At 29.0% G+C, this 19,590-nt stretch overlaps 1 protein-coding gene across 2 annotated transcripts; it reads right to left on the minus strand.

Annotated features, from left to right (window-relative positions):
* Positions 1-14,688: 14,688 nt before the first annotated feature.
* On the minus strand, positions 14,689-16,185 carry LOC103844888. Of its 2 annotated transcripts, none has more exons than XM_009121716.3 (2): positions 15,308-16,185; positions 14,689-15,216 (listed from the first exon to the last, which is right to left on the minus strand). In XM_009121716.3, exons 1-2 carry the CDS (start codon positions 15,924-15,926, stop codon positions 14,867-14,869), a joined length of 969 nt encoding a protein of 322 aa, XP_009119964.1. In that variant the 5' UTR covers positions 15,927-16,185; the 3' UTR covers positions 14,689-14,866. The 2 variants fall into 2 exon arrangements, with proteins under 2 accessions (XP_009119964.1, XP_009119963.1); XM_009121715.3 differs by having other exon boundaries at positions 14,689-15,219; positions 15,308-16,182.
* Between the last annotated feature and the right edge of the window lie 3,405 nt (positions 16,186-19,590).

Genomic DNA, 19,590 nt, shown 5'->3' on the forward strand with positions numbered 1-19,590 from the left:
TCCAAATTTTTAAAAATCCTATTCAAGTCTCCAAACACTCCAATTTTGTACTTGAGTTTTAATAAGATAGATGAAAAATTGCACCCAATATACATAAAAAAAAAAACAAAATTCACTAACTAACTAAAAACACCCCCTCTCTTCTACTTTCTCTTCCTATCTCTCTCTACTCTCTCTCTAAAAATCTAATTTCATTTTTTTTTGGCTATTCAGCAAATAAGCCCTAAAAGAATGTACCCCATGTTGTTCAAAAAAAAAAAGGAATCCCCCTTCACACTGAAGTAACTTGATCTTCAACAAATCAATCCTTATGGTAGTTAATTTAATACCAAATCCGTAACATCTTGAGTTGTGATATATGAAAAGAACTAAGTAGATTGATTTGACTACATATGTCACTAAAGCGCGATTACCTTTTCCGCCGCACATCTGTTTAGAATTCCAGAGTTAAACGTGCTTGAGCTAAAGTAGAAGAATGATGGATAACCTATCGGAAAGTGATTCGTGATATTGTATGAGTAGGGAAAGATCATGTGATAATTGTAAGGTCAGTAAATAAGACTTTCGGATCTTTAAAAATTAACGCCCGTCAGATGGAATGAGATCCACGGGCCAAATGAACGGGCGTGGATGGCCCATTAGTTGTGGGCTGTCGGAACGTTACAAAATCATTAACTATGAGGCCTCCTCATCAAATAGATATCTAGGAATTTTTTACTAATTAAGTTAATAAAATTAAAAGACTCATTTATAACTTGACATTTTCTATTGGTATAATTTATTTTAAAATTTTAATAAATATGTTAATTATATTAAATTTATACTGTATTATGAAAAACTTACCTTAGAGCTTACTTCAATGCTGATATTTATTCTAAACATCTACTATATAGATAACTGGTTTTGTTTTATGTTATTATAAAGGATTAAAATTACTACTTTGTTTTCTATTTTTAATTTAAAATATATTTGATTAAAATTGCTTTAAGTTTTATTTTTGTAACTTAATTTAAAAGTATTCATATCTTTTATTTTCTTCATTGTTCTTCTATATTTTGATCATCTAACTGCTAACCACAAAATACACCTAATAATTAACTAAGGCGACCTGTTAAAAGAAAATAATGTACTTATTTTGAAACACTAATCCTTTAATTATTTAATAAGTAATAACCATAAAAAGCTTCGTAGTGGATTTTTTTCTACTTAACTTTTAGTTTTCTAACATTAATATCCTGATTTTTCTCAAACAAAATCTTAAGCTTTATGTTTTAATATGTACTAGAGCTTGATCCGCGCATCCGCGCGGGTATTCATTTTTGGTTTGCAAAAAAAAATATTTATCTTATATAAATGGTAATATATGTTTTTAAAATTTATATATATATATATACTAAATAATTATTTAATATATTTCTAAACACAATCATTTTAGAATTTATAATGAATAATTTTATTTTATTTTTTTGATCCGTCAACTGTTACAACCATATTTTTAAAATATAACTCGTGTGTTCGTGCAAATGTATTTTTTATGGATCAAAATTTTAATGTAAAATAAAATGGTTATCTATTTTTATATTTGATTTATACGATTAAATAATTTAATATCTTATTTAAAATTTTGTGGTTTATATTATGTATTTTTATAACACTTTTATGTTTTTTAGACGTCGTTAATATACCAAAATAAAAATAATCACCCGCGTAATAATAAAATCTTGTTATATTTTTGACATTGATTAAGTATAATTTATTGTTTACCTAGATTATAGGAAACATTTTTTAAATAAATAAACATAATTTGTTATACTTTATTTTAGGAAAATGCATTAATTAAACTATAAAAGACAAGAATACTAAAAGGTAGGTAAATTTATTATTTCAGTGGCATTCAAATGTAAATAACTTTGAAAACTAAGGGGTAATTTTATATTGGTACTTCTCTTTTAATAATAGAGATGTCCATTTACTTTGTCTTATTTTTCAAAAGGTAGTTAATTATTTTATTTTATTTTGTATTCAAAGCTCAAGCCCAGTCTATATACGTTTATACTTAAAAGTTAAAACATTTAAACCAAAAGTAATGGTCCATGATTATCTAAGACTGGAAATACAAATATACTAATTTCGTGAGCATGAATAGACGTTGACACAGAGATTTAATATTTGAAATAGATCCACAAATGACAAAAGTCAAAAGTATTTGTTATAGAGCGTGACACGTTGGAGGAAAGATTAATGGTTGTTAAGGTTTTGCTTTACCAGAACTTGCCGATAACACCCTTGAATCAAGGCACTCACGTACATCTTGTTAAAATTTTCACTGAATTTTCTGATTTTTTATCATACATAATATCCACTAAACTATTTTATTTGTGACTTTAAAATTTGATAAAGATTCCACTAAGGTATCCGAAGAAAATGAAGTAAACGATGATAAAGAGAATCAAAATCAATTGATGTGATTTGATATTAATTTATTTTTGTTATGGTCAATCTATTACCATTGATGTTTTATGTTTGGTTTATTTTTGATTTAAAATTTAATTTTATCATCATATAAGACATTTAAATACTTATGAAATTTTGATATTTTATTATATGTCATAACTCTTAATTTATTACAAAATTGTTAAATTGTTTAAATTATTTTTGGTATTTTGTACGTGAAATTAAAATAAAATAAAGAAAAAATAAATAAATAATTGTCTATATACTTTTAAAATGTAAAATATCTTTTATATTTTTAAATAACTAATATAGTCATATATAATAATAATAATTAATTTATTAACTTGCAATTCACATGTGGTCGACCCAGTACTCTAGTGACTCGGAGAGTTGCCCGGTACGATATCAAGGTTGGATTTAAAAACATTGTCCCACGGAGACCGAGACTCAAACCTAACATCTTTATCTTTAGGACAAAATAATAGAAACAATATCTCCGGGTAATTTTTCAAAAGTTAGTTATGTAATTATGTTAAGTTCATATTTCATGCAATTAAATTAAGAAGATGTTAACTTATTACAAATGACAATAAAAGTATATAATATTAATATATTACTATATCTACAAAAATTTGCATTGTCTATCATAACTTACACAATTTAAATATAGATTAAAGACATAAGGATGATACTAATATAAATGATTAGGGTATAGTTCTTGGTCAATATTCACAAATTTACAACCCTAAGTTTTTGATTGAATCTTATGCTACCATATCTTTGAAAAATCTCAGTCTATATAATTGCACAGTATTTTTTTTTGGAAGATTACATTCATATTGGTATTTACTTTGATGACTGAGTAAATAGTGTCTAGCTCTCAAATACAAAGTCCATATGTAGAATCTCCATAAAGTAATATTCGAGATTAATAAATGCGATAAATTAATAAATTTTATCGGTTTTGAATTAGACCAATGTAAAATATATTACAGTTCGACAAGATAATAAGATAATATTTTTCTTTAAAAAAATATGTTAATATATAATCTCAAAATAAACATAAATTAATAATTAATGTATATAAGTTTATATAAATGTAAAAAATATATTGTATAGTTTATTTTTATTCATGATGAAGTCTATATTTAATTTTCTTAACATTTCTAAATACATGTTGATGTTATTTTGTCATTTTACACTTAAAGTGTATTTAAATTTAGGGTAAATATTTTTTATACATCAAATCCTCTATATACTAAATCACAAGTCACTTGATCAATAAGATTTTAACACATGGAAATATTTTAAAAAAAACAAAAAACAAAATTGTTCAAATAACAAAAAATATTTCGATCCCAAATTTTTAGCAAATTTTACAGAATATTTCATCCATGTTCCAAGGTAACTGATCACGATCATGTTCCAAACCTCATATGGATGACCACCAATTTGCATGGATATTATGGTATATATGGAAAGGCCGGAATAATAAAGTTTTTAGCAATCTGGATATTGATCCGAGGGAAACACTTAAATTAGCAGAATTGGAGTCATCACTCTGGGCTGAGGCACAAGTAGCAAATGACTCAACAAGGAGACAACCGGTACAAACTACTTCTACGTTAGTGACGTCAGGACGTTGGTGCTTTATAGATGGATCATGGAAAGATAAGGATTTATTTTCAGGGCAAGGCTGGTATAGTACTTTACCGGGTTTCAATGGTTTATTAGGGGCAAGAAATGTAAGAGCATCTCTCTCACCTCTTCATTCGGAGATGGAGGCTTTGATTTGGGCAATGGAATGTATGAAGAATTTAAGACAGATTCAGGTGACGTTTGCAACGGATTGTTCTCAATTGGTGAAGATGGTTTCGGAACCAGAAGAATGGCCTGCATTTGGAAGCTATCTGGAGGACTTTAAGCTTTTGAGAGGAAGTTTCCTTAACTCAGACATCGTTCATGTACCACGGACGGAGAACTCAAGGGCGGATAGCTTAGCACGCAGTGCTAGGAAACAACCGTCTTTTGTCGTTCACATGGATGCGGAGTTACCAAATTGGTTTACAGAGTCAATATGAGTCTGTAGATGTTTCTTTTGCTGTCAAAAAAAAAAAAAAAAAAAGATCACGATCTCAAACTGTTTGTTTTCTTATATGATTTTTAATCTAGAAATTTTATGCTCTGTTTTTTTCTTTTGTTTTTCTCTATCTTCTCTATTAACAAAGAGGCAAAACAACAGATCATTTCATCTCTCCTATATTTCAATTTTGATCTCGATCAGTTCTTTCATATCTACCTCCTTTTTTTGCACCAATTCGAAAATTTTATTATTCATAACCTTGGATTAATACTTAAAAGTTCAGCATAGACAAATTTTTAGATTGATATGGATTGTGGCGGTGGAGTTTAAAACCATGCACGTCGGAAAGAGATGGACACTATTACTGTGATTTTGGAGATATTTGGTGAGCATTAAAGATTTTGTTAAGGACTTCCAGAATTTACAGGTATTAATGGTAGTGTGTGTAATACGTTCATATGAATTTTTTTCCAAAAAGGCAGAGTAAAAAATATAGCATAAACATTTGTATTGCGTAATTTTGAAATTAATTTTAGTTTGTTGTAGACATATGTATGATATGAGTCCGGTCAAATGTTGGATCTGCTAAGAGTCCAGTTAAATGTTAACTGAATAAACAATTAACTATGCAGGGACGTTGATAGCATCCCTCTTGTGGAATATAGTGGCGGTAACTGTAGCTTGGATCAAAGGACCAGGTTACTGTTTTCACCGAATTGTCAGATTTTGTTATTTCCACTGATCTGATTTTTATGCAACCAGGTCCCACTACATGGCTTATGTCAATCATTTATTTCATTTTTGGGGTTCTTGGGGCTTATGTCTTATGGCGTCGTTCTATTTACCGAGCTACTAGGTAATTACAGCTCTATAAATATATGATGTACATGGCTAGGGACACGATACATGAGAATAATATTGTATCCTCATTGGTAGATTTTCTTTGCATCAGAGTTCTTTCACGAAGCCATGATGTATGTTAGAGGAGTACTTAATTATACAGGGTAAAATATATTGTATCCTCATTGGTTTTTCTCGGCATCAGAACAACACTTTATTAATAGACTTTTTGAACATAAAGAAGCATCATATTTTGTTTGGTTTCCTTCAGATTGATATTTACTTATTGTTGTTCTGGTAAAGATAAATAAAAGTTATGATAACATCTTATAATACTTCTTGTGATTTTTGTTTAAATGCTATCTTGAATAATAATAAGTTAATCAAATTCTTTTCCCCTACAAAGTAGGGGTAGAATACTAGTAATAAAATAAAATAAACATAAAATTTGTATTCTTACAATTGAATCACTACATATACGGTAAAATCAAGTGTTCTACTTATTTTTTACATCAAAATATACTTTAAATTTTAAAATTCTTAAAAAATACAATCTTATGTGAATTAATAACTCTGTAAATTAATAAAATATTAGTATTGTATATCAATAATTTATGCCACATATGCACAATAATAGAGTTTTGTAGATAAATTATTTTTATTATTAAATGAACAAAGTATAAACGTGGCTTCCGCTAATCTAGCAATGAAAGAGCACTAAGATGTCGCACTGAAGCTTTATACCTATAACAATAACGAGAAATTAATGTTTCAGACAATTATTTTTTCATTAATTGGTCACCTTATTAATTTGACCAGACCACGAATTATTTCTTAAACAACTAATGATGTTTTAATTAAAAAATGGTTACACATTAGATGCAAACCTTTAGAGCACCGTCAGTTTAGGCTCAGAATAGTAACTTTAGAGCACCGTCAGTTTAGGCTTTGAATGGTAACAATGGATTGAACGGTGCGGAACAAGCGAATTGAACAGTGCTGTACAGTTTAACTGCAGTTTATATAAGAGAAACGCATGATGTATAACAATTGAGGTCATCTAAAATAAGCGGTTCAAAATAAATTATGAATGGTAACATGTATAATAAATAGTATATCTGCAGAATTCGTATAAACAAAATAAACAGTGATACTAATATAATTTTTAAAAATCTAAATTTTATTTTAAAATTATTTTATATATCTCAAATATGAAATTTAATATGCTATTACTGAGATTTTAATTAATTTATTAAAAATGATATACATGAAAAAACTTTACAAATCATATTCAAACATTTCCTCCTCTAAAATATTATATTTTCAAATTGCAAAACTAGAACTAGGCATGGGCACAATCTATAACCAAAACGAACCAAACCGAAAAACAAGGTTCGGTTTTAGTTAGGATCCTATCAATTAAACTAGTGGATCCTATATTTTTAGAACAGAAAAGCTGAAATCGAACTGAACCGAACCAAAAACCAAACTAAATCAAACCAAAAACCGAATAGGTCCCTGAATTTCTATAATATAGTTTATATAATTATAAATACTAACTATATTATAATATTTAAAGAACTATAATATATTATTCTTTATAATAATTATATATTTTGCTGGAAGTGAAAAAATTATTCTTTATAATAAATATATCAAATTATCAATGATCAATATGCATGGAGAATCAATGATCAATACAATTTTCTTACAATTTCGCAGAAAATCAGAATATCGTATTTTTGAAAAAAAAATCTCAAAAGATAAGAAATTAAGAAAATTCGAACATGTATACAATGTATATAATAGAAACTATGCCATACAATATTATCATTTTAATGTTATTTATTATTATCTGACATTGTCAACTACTTCATCCATTTTATTAAGATAGATTTTTTAGAAAAAAAAATTGTTTTACAAAGATGTATTTTTTGTCTTTTTCTATGAAAAAATTGTAAACTTCAAAAATATTAATTAAATTTATTGAATTACTGTTGGTTAAAAGTTATTAAAATTTAAAAATTAAAAATTACAGAAAATAATATATTTATTATGGTACTTTAATGTGTTTTCGTAATTTGTGTGAACATACTAAAAAGTCTATCTTTATAAAACGGAGGGAGTATATGATTTCATTTCTTGAAACAAAATGAAAATTGAGTAATTTTGTAGCTTTAAAATTCGTGAAACAGCTTTTATACTAAAGTGTCTCTACAAATACTTTTAAAAAGAGGTGGAATTTTTTGTTAAAATGTTGTAGCCTTGTAGTTTCCTTGAGAGGTTATTGGAAATAACTTCTTTTTTTTTTTAACTTTTATTGGAAATAACTTGGAATATAAATTGGGGCGAATGATATTGACAACACCGGGACGATCACACCATAGTTTAATTGCCAAAACAACTGAAATGTTAAATCAGCTATGAGTTATCCTATCGTTTTCAGGATCATGTCTCATTACATATACTTTTAATAGGTCAGGTAGATCCAACTACAAAAAAAAAACTGAAAAATCTCGAAAAAGAGATACATAACACATATGATCGTATTTATATGAATTTTATTTCATAGTAAGTTGGTAACCAAAGGAAAAGAAACATCTAGTAAACAAAACCAATTTATGACATAAATCTACATGATGGTAATGGCTACTAGTAATACTTTGTTAAAACTATTAATACTAGTTAGACTAAATAGATGTGTAATCTAGGCAATAAGTTAAATGTGTAGCTGTCCTCCAGTGATTGGATGCTCCTGCTTTCCTCTTTCGAGCTTTAGATCTTGTATTATAGCTTGTGTTTAGTTTCACTATTGTACATCTGCTACTAGTTCTCACATGTAATCTCTTTCAAAAACAGAAAAGTTGGAAATATAATCTTTACATTTTACCGAAAAAAAAAGTTAAATGCTTAGCATCATTGAGGATGATGGAGAGTAATATCTAAAATTCTAAATATATCTTCTGACATATTCACAAGGGAATGTCCTCATTTACACTCATGTCTCTTCATGTCTATCCCGATCCTTTTGTCCTAAAGTCACCAACATTCTTCCTTTTTTCCTTGTTTTGTTGTTCTTGTTGTGCTCGTGTTCGAAAACGTAATTAACTCAGCCTAACAATTAATTTATTGCAAACAGTTACCGGTGGATTTAAGACCTTTAATCATTACGGACATGTGGTGATTGTTGAAGCCGTACGGCGTCTGTGTACAGTCGCATAGTCGGTAACTCGATATACGTGACTGTGTGAATGTTGTAGAACCATTGACGGGTTATGGCAAATACTGAGATTAATATAGTAGAAGTGACCCTTTCAAAAAAGAAGTGGTTAAATAAAAATATAGAATCTCAATAAATTAATATTTGATAAATTAATAATTTATCTAAATTAATAAATTTCGCAAGTCGTAACTTATATCGGTTCAAAATTTGAAACAAATCGATAAAATAATAAGATAATATTTGCTTAGAAAATTCTATGTAAATATATGGTCCCATTAAATTTATAAATTAATAATTTATGTATATATTTTTTAAATAAGTAAGAACCTATTATTATATCGTTTGTTTTATATTCACAACGGTATTACCATTATATTTTTTTAACACTTAATATATTTTTGATGAGATTTAGTAATACTATATTTAAAACCACATGTAAGTTTTATGCAATACATATTATATACACCAAATAATATAATAAAATTAATACAAATGTCAAATTCAAAAAATAACAATTAATATCTATAAGCTAAAATCAAATATTTTTATTATCACAGAGTGAATGTATCTTAAAATAAAAAGCTTAAATAAGGGAATTTTTGTAAATTAGTATCTCTATAAATTAATAAAATTTCAAAATCCCAACATTATTAATGTATAGAGGTTTTACTGTATATTGGTAAGTTTATTGTTCTTATATTGATATGAGATTAGAGTGATTTAATTAGGGTTTCCATAGTGTGAACTATTAATTTAATTAGGGTTCTCACATGTAGTATATGTCTATATTAACTAGAGTAATAAAATATGAACTTTTTACATTGTTTTTTTTTTGAACTTTTTACATCTATATTATTAAAACTGAAGTAGCTTTTGGTATTGTTTGGAACTTGGATAACAATATAAATGAGAATTTCTGAAAACATAGATATCAGTATAAAAAAAAGTATAGTGTCCTTTAATAATTTCACTTGTAGAACTAACCTTATTTTCAACATCTTTGTTACATCTTTTATTTCCTCATTTTCATTCATCTTAACTACTTTATTAATTATATTACTTTAACAATACATCACATCATTAATTATATTACAATATAACAACATTGTAGATTTTTATTTATTAGTTAAGTAACATTAACTTTGTATCAATTATAAAATCGAAATGTAAAATAATCGGGTTTTGAAAATGGTTAAAATTTGTTTTAGTCTATTTTACTATTTTCTCATAATTTTAATTGGTGAAAAATTACGTATCAAAACACATAATTCAAAGATATAGTTTATGTGAACAAAATAATAACTTAAATCAAATAATAAAAACATATTACATATATTGTCACTTAATTTTTCACACCATATAACTATTTTACTAAATAAAAAAGTCTATTTAATTTAATTTAGCCAAACACATAGAAAGAGTTTTTTTTTATTTGTTTATAGAATCAGTTAGGCATGGACACTCAGGTACCATTCAGGTATGGATTATTTCTTTTGGGTATCAATTTTTTGAGTTTGAAATTAGACTCTGTTTGGATATTATAAATTTATGTGTAGGTTTCATGTGGGATCCTCCCGGGATTAGATGGTTCGGTTTTGATGTTTAGGAACCTAAAAATATCAAAATAACCAATGTATCTGAAACGGGTTTGAAATATTTGTGCTAAAAATAACTATATTACCGATTCAATCTTAATCTTTTAAAGATAATTAATTATATGACAACATATCTAAAATATATAACACTAATCATGAAAAATAAATATTAATTTATAAAAATAAAATAACCAATATCCGGACGGACGCAAGCTCTAGTTGTTGATTATGTTCACGGAGGAGGCAAGGGTTTTACACAGTAGACGGGTTACTTACATATATTGAAGTTCGCCAAGCTAGTATATGTATTCACATGCCATGTTGCAGTCGGAAATACAGTACGAAAAAGCATTTATCTGGATTGTTCACTATCTTAATGATTTACTCTATTTGTTATAACGTCAATTTGTTTTATTGCTTTAATAAAAATTGCCAAACGCAAAACCCCAAATTGCCCACTATTTTGTGTTCCTTGCAATTATCCCCTAAACTAATTGGCTAGTACGTACCCCCATGCTTATTTCACCTAGTAGAAGTTAGTGGATGATTAAATAATTACTTATGTGGTTGTAGTTGATGTTATATAGTTAATGTTTATATGCCTAACTGGACTAATTTCAATTATGCAAGTATGAATTAACGTCTTAGCTATTGATCCACTACACCAAAACAGTAATGACCAAAAATGTCTGAAAGTAATTATTTAAATCAGACAATAGAGTATCAGTAATGTTTCTACGCAGATCAATATATAATTTCAAAGAAGTTATTGTAAGATAACAAACTAAGTCCCACATTGGAGAATTAGACAAAGAGTGTCTAATATATAAAGAGATGTCCAACTCAAATAGTACGAGGCCTTTTGGGAAGGAAACCCAAAGTAAATCCATGCGGGTCAGCTTCTAAGGCCCAAAGTGGACAATATCGTACTAATCGAATAATATAGAGTTGGACATGAGATTTCACAATCACAACAATTGGTATCAGAGCCAGGTTGACGAGAAATCTGCAAGAAAGACCGAAATACCCTTTGAATGATGAATGAGTGATGAATGGGTATCCTATGAGTTAGGAATGAAAGGTGTGTGGCAGAAATCAAGTCAGAAGATCTTAGAAGTCAGTTGTGGGACACGAGATGAATGTGATCCTTAGTTTGAGGGGGAGAATGTGAGATAACAAACTAAGTCCCACATTGGAGAATTAGACAAAGAGTGTCTAATATATAAAGAGATGTCTAATTCAAATAGTACGAGGCCTTTTGGGAAGGAAACCCAAAGTAAATCCATGCGGGTCAGCTTCTAAGGCCCAAAGTGGACAATATCGTACTAATCGGATAATATAGAATTGGACATGGGATTTCACAATCCCAACAGTTATTTCAAAACAAAAAAAAAAAAATCAAAGAAGGAACGATTCGAAGACAAAATCATAATAGAAATCAAAGCTATGATCACGTTATACGCATCATATGCTCACTTAAATTCTGATGTAGCTATCACATTCACATGCTACATGTGAGCTCAAGATTTTAGCGTTGAACGTTTCTGGTTTTGATATCAAATATATGATAATTATTGAACTTCTTAGAACCAACACGCCGTAATAGATTAAGGAAGAAACGTATGTTTGTAGTTTGTATCGTTCCAGTTAATATGATTTAATGTTGGATAATACACTCTCCACAATCCATTATCCATGCATATCTTAAAAAAGGTCCCCACGAATCGATGTCGACCACAACTTTTATTTTTAATACTTGCGAGTGATGTTTGCAAGAAAGTAGAAACCTAAAGTGGGCCAAAGTGTCTTTTGTAAATTTGGTTTTGTTGCAAAGTTTGGTAAGACCAGCTAAATAGAAAATGACAATTGATTTATATGCTTTAAATATTAAATAGAGTATTTCTAATGGTGCATCAAAATGAGAAAAAACATCAAAAAATGAGGAAAATTTATTCATAATGGTACTTCATTTTGAGGGGAAAAAATGAGGATATGAACAGTATTTTCTCAAATTTGAAGGAATGCTATTCACAACCTCATTTTGATGTCAAACTTTTTTTATTTACATAATGATCATTTACTTTTGACAATTTTTATTTTATGCATAAACAAAACATTAACACTAAACATAAGTTTAATAACTTTATATCCAATATGTATATACTGATTAATCTTCTTGAAATATAATTACCAATAATTAGTTATTAAAATATAATATATAATTTTATAAATTATAATATATAATTAAAATAAAATAAAATGAAAAACAATACCATTGAGATACATAGCTAATACAAAGTGGAAAAATATAATAATAATATTGTTTAAGTAAAATTCTACTATTACTTTGTATGTTGTAATGTAATTTTATTAATGTAATAAATATTTGTTTTTTATAAGTTAAAGTTTGGTTAAATTGTAAAATTTAAAAATAAATGAGTATAGTCTAAAATCTTATAAAATAAAGGTGTTATTTGCAATAAATAAGAAGTTGAAAATGAATATAATAAAAATTGAGAGAGAAAATGAGGAGAACCATTGAAGCAAATCCCAATTTTATTTTAAGTTTACTTTATTTTGAGAGAAAAAATGAGGGAAACCATCCGAGATGGTACTTTATATGCTTTAAATACTACTTACTTGATACTATAAAGTCACTCATTGAGCGATGTGATATCAATAAAATTTATATATTGTTTTCTTGGCAATTACAATTATAAAGTAACGGAAAAAAATAGTGAAAACATCTAGGCCTTTCCAAGTTGTTAGGTTGTTTCGTAGGCTTTTAAACACAAAAGTTTAGGCCCGTGAAAGAATCATCCCAACACTCGATTAGTACATGCGATCTCCAGGTTGAGAGTGAGGTAGGGTTTAAGATAAGCCTGATAGAAAGAGGGACACATAATATTTTTGGCCCCTCAAAAGATTTAGCCCATCAGCAGTGAAGGTCGCAAGTCAATTTAGCTTTAAAGGGATGTCCGTTTTAAAGACCACTAGATTTTGATGTGGGTGTTGATTTTAACTTTAAAAAACATACGGTATATATTTATTGTACATAAATATTGTGATATTAGCATTGAATTATTACGGTATTGAATGTTATTTTGGTTTTTATTATACACTAATTATATACACTGTTGAATGTGGTTTTGTATTTTAATTCGAACTTTTATACTTACAAAATTATTAGTAATTCAATAAATAAGTGATTATTTGAATTGTTATTTATTTTTATGTCAGTTTTATATTATTCATGTACATTATTATTTACTATTTTAAAAATAGTAGTTATTATAATATAAACGCACTACTTGTTTTTATAGGAAAAAATGATTTGTTTTAATATTTACGAAATGGAAAAAATGATTTTATATTATTTGTATTAATTTATATATATAATAATAAATTATAGATAAAATTAATTAAGTGTTTACGTTAACATTTTTTTATTAAATATATTGTCATTTGAAACAATCATTAACGTTGACAATAAATAAAATTAATTGGTTGTATTTTTAAAGAAGTTTTTGCTAAAAATAATTAATGCTAAAAATTAAGATTAGTTAGTTTTAGTGACATTATGTGTAGTTAAAAAGTTATTAATGGTTAATTCATATTTGGTGATTCAAATTTTATAGAAGTAGTCGATATACTCAAAGTCTTTCACTGCGAAGGCTTGTTGCTATGTACCATAACAATAGAGTCGTGTTTTGGAATCCTGTAAAGGGGAAAACTGGTGGATCCAACCAAGAAATCACTACAAGGCAACCGATGTGTATGCTCTCAGTAAATCCTACTCCTAGCAGGATCTATCGTCAGAAAGATCATATGTTTGTGAATGGAAACACTTATTGGCTTGCTTATGGTCATCACAATCTAACTGAGATTATTTTAATAAGTTTTGATTCCTCTATAGAGAGATTGGAAGTGTGCTTCTTCTGGTTAATATTTCATTCTTGTCATGTTTTGGCTTTATTAATGAATACAGAGAGCAACAACGACTTTGTATGTTAGCTACTTGAGACTGGCGTATATCACAAATAGATTGAATGATGGCAACTAAACTTGAGAATACTGCCACTGGAGCCTCATCATATCAATGGAACGTTACGTCGCCACTCTTTTCTCACCAGTGTATTAAATTTATGGGATCAGTTTCGCGGTCGATGGGGAGAATAAAGTTATAGTGTGTTGCGGTAAATCTGAGGTTTACAACACCTCACTAGACATTATGGGAATGATATATGTATACGACTGAAAACATCATGATCATGAATAATATATATGCTCATTAGTTACTCGTCAATTATTTTTTGTTTGCTAAGAAACTAATCGAGTATGTTCAAACTTTGGTTCACGTACAACAAAGTTCGTTGGGGTAAATGCACCAAGTTTACGCAATATTTATCCAACTAGTCTCTCTGGTCTCTGTTCACAACTCAAACTAGTCCAGTCTTTGTTCACATATTAATGTGTTTTTTTGACGCCATAGAAAATAGAAATATAACAATCATTACATACTACACATAAGTACACATATCCTTTTTGGCATAAGTACACATTGTTTTGTCTTCCTCCTTGCATTATTTCTTAGATTTGTTCCTTGGAAAGACCACAAAAAAACCTCTCAAGTCTCCTTTCCATCGACAGCTAAAAAGAAAAACAAGAATATTACAAACGAGTCCCTCCATTAACCATTTCGTTATACTTGGCTAAAGATTCTAATCTTTGCAATCTCATCTCTTCGTTGAACTTCTTGATAAACGCCTCCACACGCCTGTTCAGCTCTTCCTGACCCGGCGACGGCTCTCGTTTCAACTTCAACGTCTCCTCCGCCTCATATAAGTTGTCAGACTTGGTCATCTTCTCCTTCTTTTGCACGTGCGACCTTTCTTGCCACGTGTCGGATTTAGTCAAGTGCTTCTTTAACGGCGTCGAGCGTTCTTCCGTTATCTTCCTCCACGTCGTCTCCAGCGTGTCCTCCCTCCTCGAGCCCTTTGACTTTTTACTTCCACCACCTCCTGCTGAAATTTTGGAAATTGTTAAATTACGCATTTGCCCCTACCATAAATGATTCGTCGAGACATATCACATATGAATGAGAATATATACCTTCTTCAATATTTTTAAGCGATCTTTGTTGACTGAATCTCGGCGGTTTCCTCAACGGCTTCACAACGGAAACCGCCGGAGAATCACTCTTCGGTTTTGGCTCCTTCGATTCCTGTTCGGGCGAGGCACTACTCGGCTTTGGCTTCTCTGTCTCTGCATGTTGATCTTGTTGACTATCCACTATCACGTTATCATCACTGTTGACTTCGGAGACATCTTCAACTGGTGCATCGTTCTCTTCAACTCCGGTATAAGAGACGACGTGCGCCACGTTTAAGTAACCGGCATCTATATCAGAAGGCACCGGTTCTAACGTCTCTGGCGTTACTACATCAGAGAACTCAGGATCATCGATATGGGCAGACGCTTTCTGCGTCAGCTTAGACGTAGCTACGATGGAGACGATGATACAGTTGGTGACTAAGTAAAGATACGGTGGCTTTACGAGGAAGACTGTGTTATCGTAGAAGATCAGAAAGCAAGACGCCATGACATGTGAGACTGAAGGAACGGTGAAACTAACAGCCGCCGCTAAAGAAAAGACGCCGGCGATGATGACGGTGGCTGTTTTTTTGAAGGAAGAGGTAGGGAGGAGAATTGGCATGGTGAGTGATCTCATTTGCCTCGGGAACTCTCTTCTTTGGAGTTATGGTTCGGTGGTTCTTATCTACAAAAAAAAAAGAAAGCATAGGTGAGTGTGTATATATATTAGGAAAAATTGTGAAATTAAATATAAATGTGGTCCTTATTGTGTGGGCTTTTCGCAGAATCACAAGTGGGTCCTTTACATAAGGTATGGTGATGGAGGCTTATCTGAGTTACACGTGGGTTTGATGCGTTCGTTTGAAGTTATAACCTTACCTAACAGGCTAACGTTACAACAATAATTGATTACTAGTTAGTAACCTCGCGTAGGGGGTGTCAGCTTAACATTTACCGATTAGTCACAATGGTGCATGATGAGAAGGTGGTATATCTTACTGTAGCCGTAGGTGATTACTAGTTAGTAACCACGCGTAGGGGGTGTCAAAGGCGTTATAGACCCGCATATTTGGTCCGTCTAGGTCCGTTATGGAACCGGGTTGGACATAAGTTTTCTAACATGTTATGTTGTGAGTCTTACCGTCCAGATACTTTTTTTTTTGTCAACTACCGTTCAGATACTGAGGTTCGCTAATTCGACGATATGATCCATTCATATAATTAATTAAACACTAGATTTTGACCCGCGCTTATTTTTCAGTTGATAAAAATATATGATATGAATTAGTATTTTATTCTTGTTATACATTATTATGTTACAAAATTGTATTATGTCAAAAAAAATTATTATTATGTAATTATATTTTTAATCGTTTGATTACTTTAAAAAAAAAAAATTATATGGATTGATCAGATTCAGTGCGTCTATTATTTTAAAATAAATTATTTCCAATTAGATGAGAACAATACTTTTATATCAAGTTTGGACCCGTCGTCGAACCAGTAAACACGATGACTTGTACATAAGCTGGTTTAGATTTAATGAAAACTCGTTAATTTAAAGCATCCAAACTTCGAAAAAACATGCAATCAAGTGTGACCCGACATTTGGTTTACATGGTAGGAAAAAAATAATCTTCAATAATATTTTAAGATATGAATGAAACTTCTAATATATTAATGTAATAAAAAATAATTTAACGTAAATATATATAATTTTGTTTTAACAAATGATTTGCTAAAGTGTTTTTTTATTAAATTTGATTTTGTAAATATATAGAATTATATAATGTTAGATGACATGATATAATATGCTGTATGATATATGCTTTCATTTTAATAATTGATATCTAAATATTTTATATCCATCTTTGAGCATAATATATGATGTATATAACGTTATTGAATAACAACAATAACATTGGATGATAATAAGAAAAATAATTAGAGAAGTGTATCATACAAAATGAGAAATAATTATAGGATTTATTTAAATTATTTAAATTATTTATAGTTATTGTAGTTAATGGTAGGATAAAAAATAAAGAGTTTTATATAGATGTTATAAATTCTTTTATAAATATTTTTAAAAATATTTTCTTTTAATAACATAAATTTTCAATCGCATCTATAATATATTCTTATCAAAAATCATCATAACAATATATTTAGAATATATATATTTAGAATATATTGTTAAATTAAATTAGAAAAATATAAGGTAATTGATTATTGCATAGTTAGAGAAATATAAGGTAATTGACTATTGCATAGTTAGAGAAATATAAGGTGAGACCAAAAAAATACTTAAGTCTAATGAAAGGATCCAACAACTTTTCATAGGTAGATTTTTTAAAACTCCTTCCCTTTTAATAGTATAGATTGTGATGTAAACAAGAATCTTTGATTTCTAATTTTCTTTTCTTTTTCTTTACTGTTTAAAGTATTAATAATGGTTTTAAAAAGAAAGAGCCAATAATAAAAGCAGTTACTGTTGAGTTGTGATATTTAGGTATTGTAGGCCATTTTCATTGACATTGTAAAAATAATTGTTGAAATTCGAAGTGATAACAAGAAGAACAATGATATTTATGTGTATATATAGTGCTTTAGATAAGGACATGCAGATCTAAAACTAAGAAGGATGCATACGTTCATTCTCAACTCTAGCGTTTAATTTTGTTTTCATAACACTGCATATGCACATACTAATAGTAGATTTGATTTGACAATTCAAACCTATGAAAGATATATATCGCATTACAGGTCAACAAGCACAACAAAATTCTACCGACCCATTTTTGTATTTTGTGCTTCACACTGATTGATCTTCCAATATTTAAAATACATAAATATAACTCAAACTTCTTTCCAAAGCTCCATACAAGACCGACATTGTATTTTTGTTTTTCTTTTAATAATCAAATGTATAAGCCTAAAGTCCGACGTACGTGTTCTCATGTGTTGGATTATCTTATTATGTTTTCATTAGATCAAGGTGATACTCGATCCACGTAAGGAGACAAGAATGTAAACAAATACTGATATCAACAAATCCAATGTACTACTCTCAACTAAAAGATATTAACATTGACCAGGCGAGGATTTTAACAAAATGATCACAATTTCTCAAGTAGATTTTCTAGTTCACGATTACATCAAACATTATAAAAGATTTAAACTATCGTAGAGTACGGAATACTTGCTATTATTGATGAAGACAACTATCGTGTAAAGATTCTTTGAACTGTGAATAATATAAGAAATGATTTAGCAATCAAATTTTAATCTATCAAATCTTATATACAATAGAAGTGGTTCACGACATCTTAAAAAGAGAAAATGTGGGAGGAGTACAAAAAAAAATTGTGGTGAAGGAGAGGAAAATGGATGAGCTTTGTTAATAAAGCTCATTTGACCAAAGCCCTAACAATGCCAAACTCAAAAACATTCATTTAGCCGTCCATAACAAGTTTAACATCAACACGTCGCCTTTTATTGATCTTACCCAATAAAGGTTTGTTTTAAAGGGTTTTCGAACCGTTTGTTTCGTCTTTGCTTACTTCCACCAAAAAATGGTACGTCATAGACTTTACTCAATACCACATGTATATGACTGATCTAACTAACTAAACAATTTATTTATTTGTTTGATTTTACTAACATGTATATGTACTTTGGTATAAACTAGCATCAATACGAATATTTACTTTGATCTAGATAATAAGTATGTCGAGGAAAAAGACAATACAATCGATCTTTTACTTATTACTAGAGATTTTTCCGGGCTACGCCCGGGTTTTTGACTATTATAGTGTTATATGTTACTGGTGAAAAGTTATTTTGCAAAAGTTATAACATCCAAGGTTATGTTCACATGTCTGGGTTTTTTGTTCAAGTTAGGAACCATTTGAGAGACTTGCTAAGCATTTGGCTTCGTATCCGATTTTGTTTTGTGAAAGTGAATAGTTTTATCAGTTTGTAATTTGCTTTAGTCATTTGGATTTGAGTGAGAGTAGAGAAGAAGAGAAAGATATAAGGTTGTGTTTGTGATGGATATGTTTGAGAATTTCAAATGTAGAAATTTAGCAGGCTATTTATGATTTTATCATTGATCAAGACTCATTTTTGTCCATGATGCAATACTTGCTCATATTTTTTTAGTTTTGATTATATTAAAACAATATTTAAATAAATTTCAGTGTTATTTAATAAATCTAATAGTTAAAAAAAAATTAAAAAATTTATAAACAAAAAATATTAGTATATAAACCAACATTAACTCGTAATACCAAATAATT

Source organism: Brassica rapa, chromosome A10 (assembly GCF_000309985.2).
Source record: "Brassica rapa cultivar Chiifu-401-42 chromosome A10, CAAS_Brap_v3.01, whole genome shotgun sequence".
In the NCBI taxonomy this organism is placed as follows: domain Eukaryota; kingdom Viridiplantae; phylum Streptophyta; class Magnoliopsida; order Brassicales; family Brassicaceae; genus Brassica; species Brassica rapa.

What these genes read in the sequence shown, in the direction of transcription:
- LOC103844888 (XM_009121715.3), bottom strand. Translation starts at nt 15,926, where the DNA reads ATGAGATCACTCACCATGCCAATTCTCCTCCCTACCTCTTCCTTCAAA. An exon ending in GCTTAAAAATATTGAAGAAG is followed by an intron (nt 15,220 to 15,307) that starts GTATATATTCTC and finishes CCAAAATTTCAG; the next exon opens with CAGGAGGTGGTGGAAGTAAA.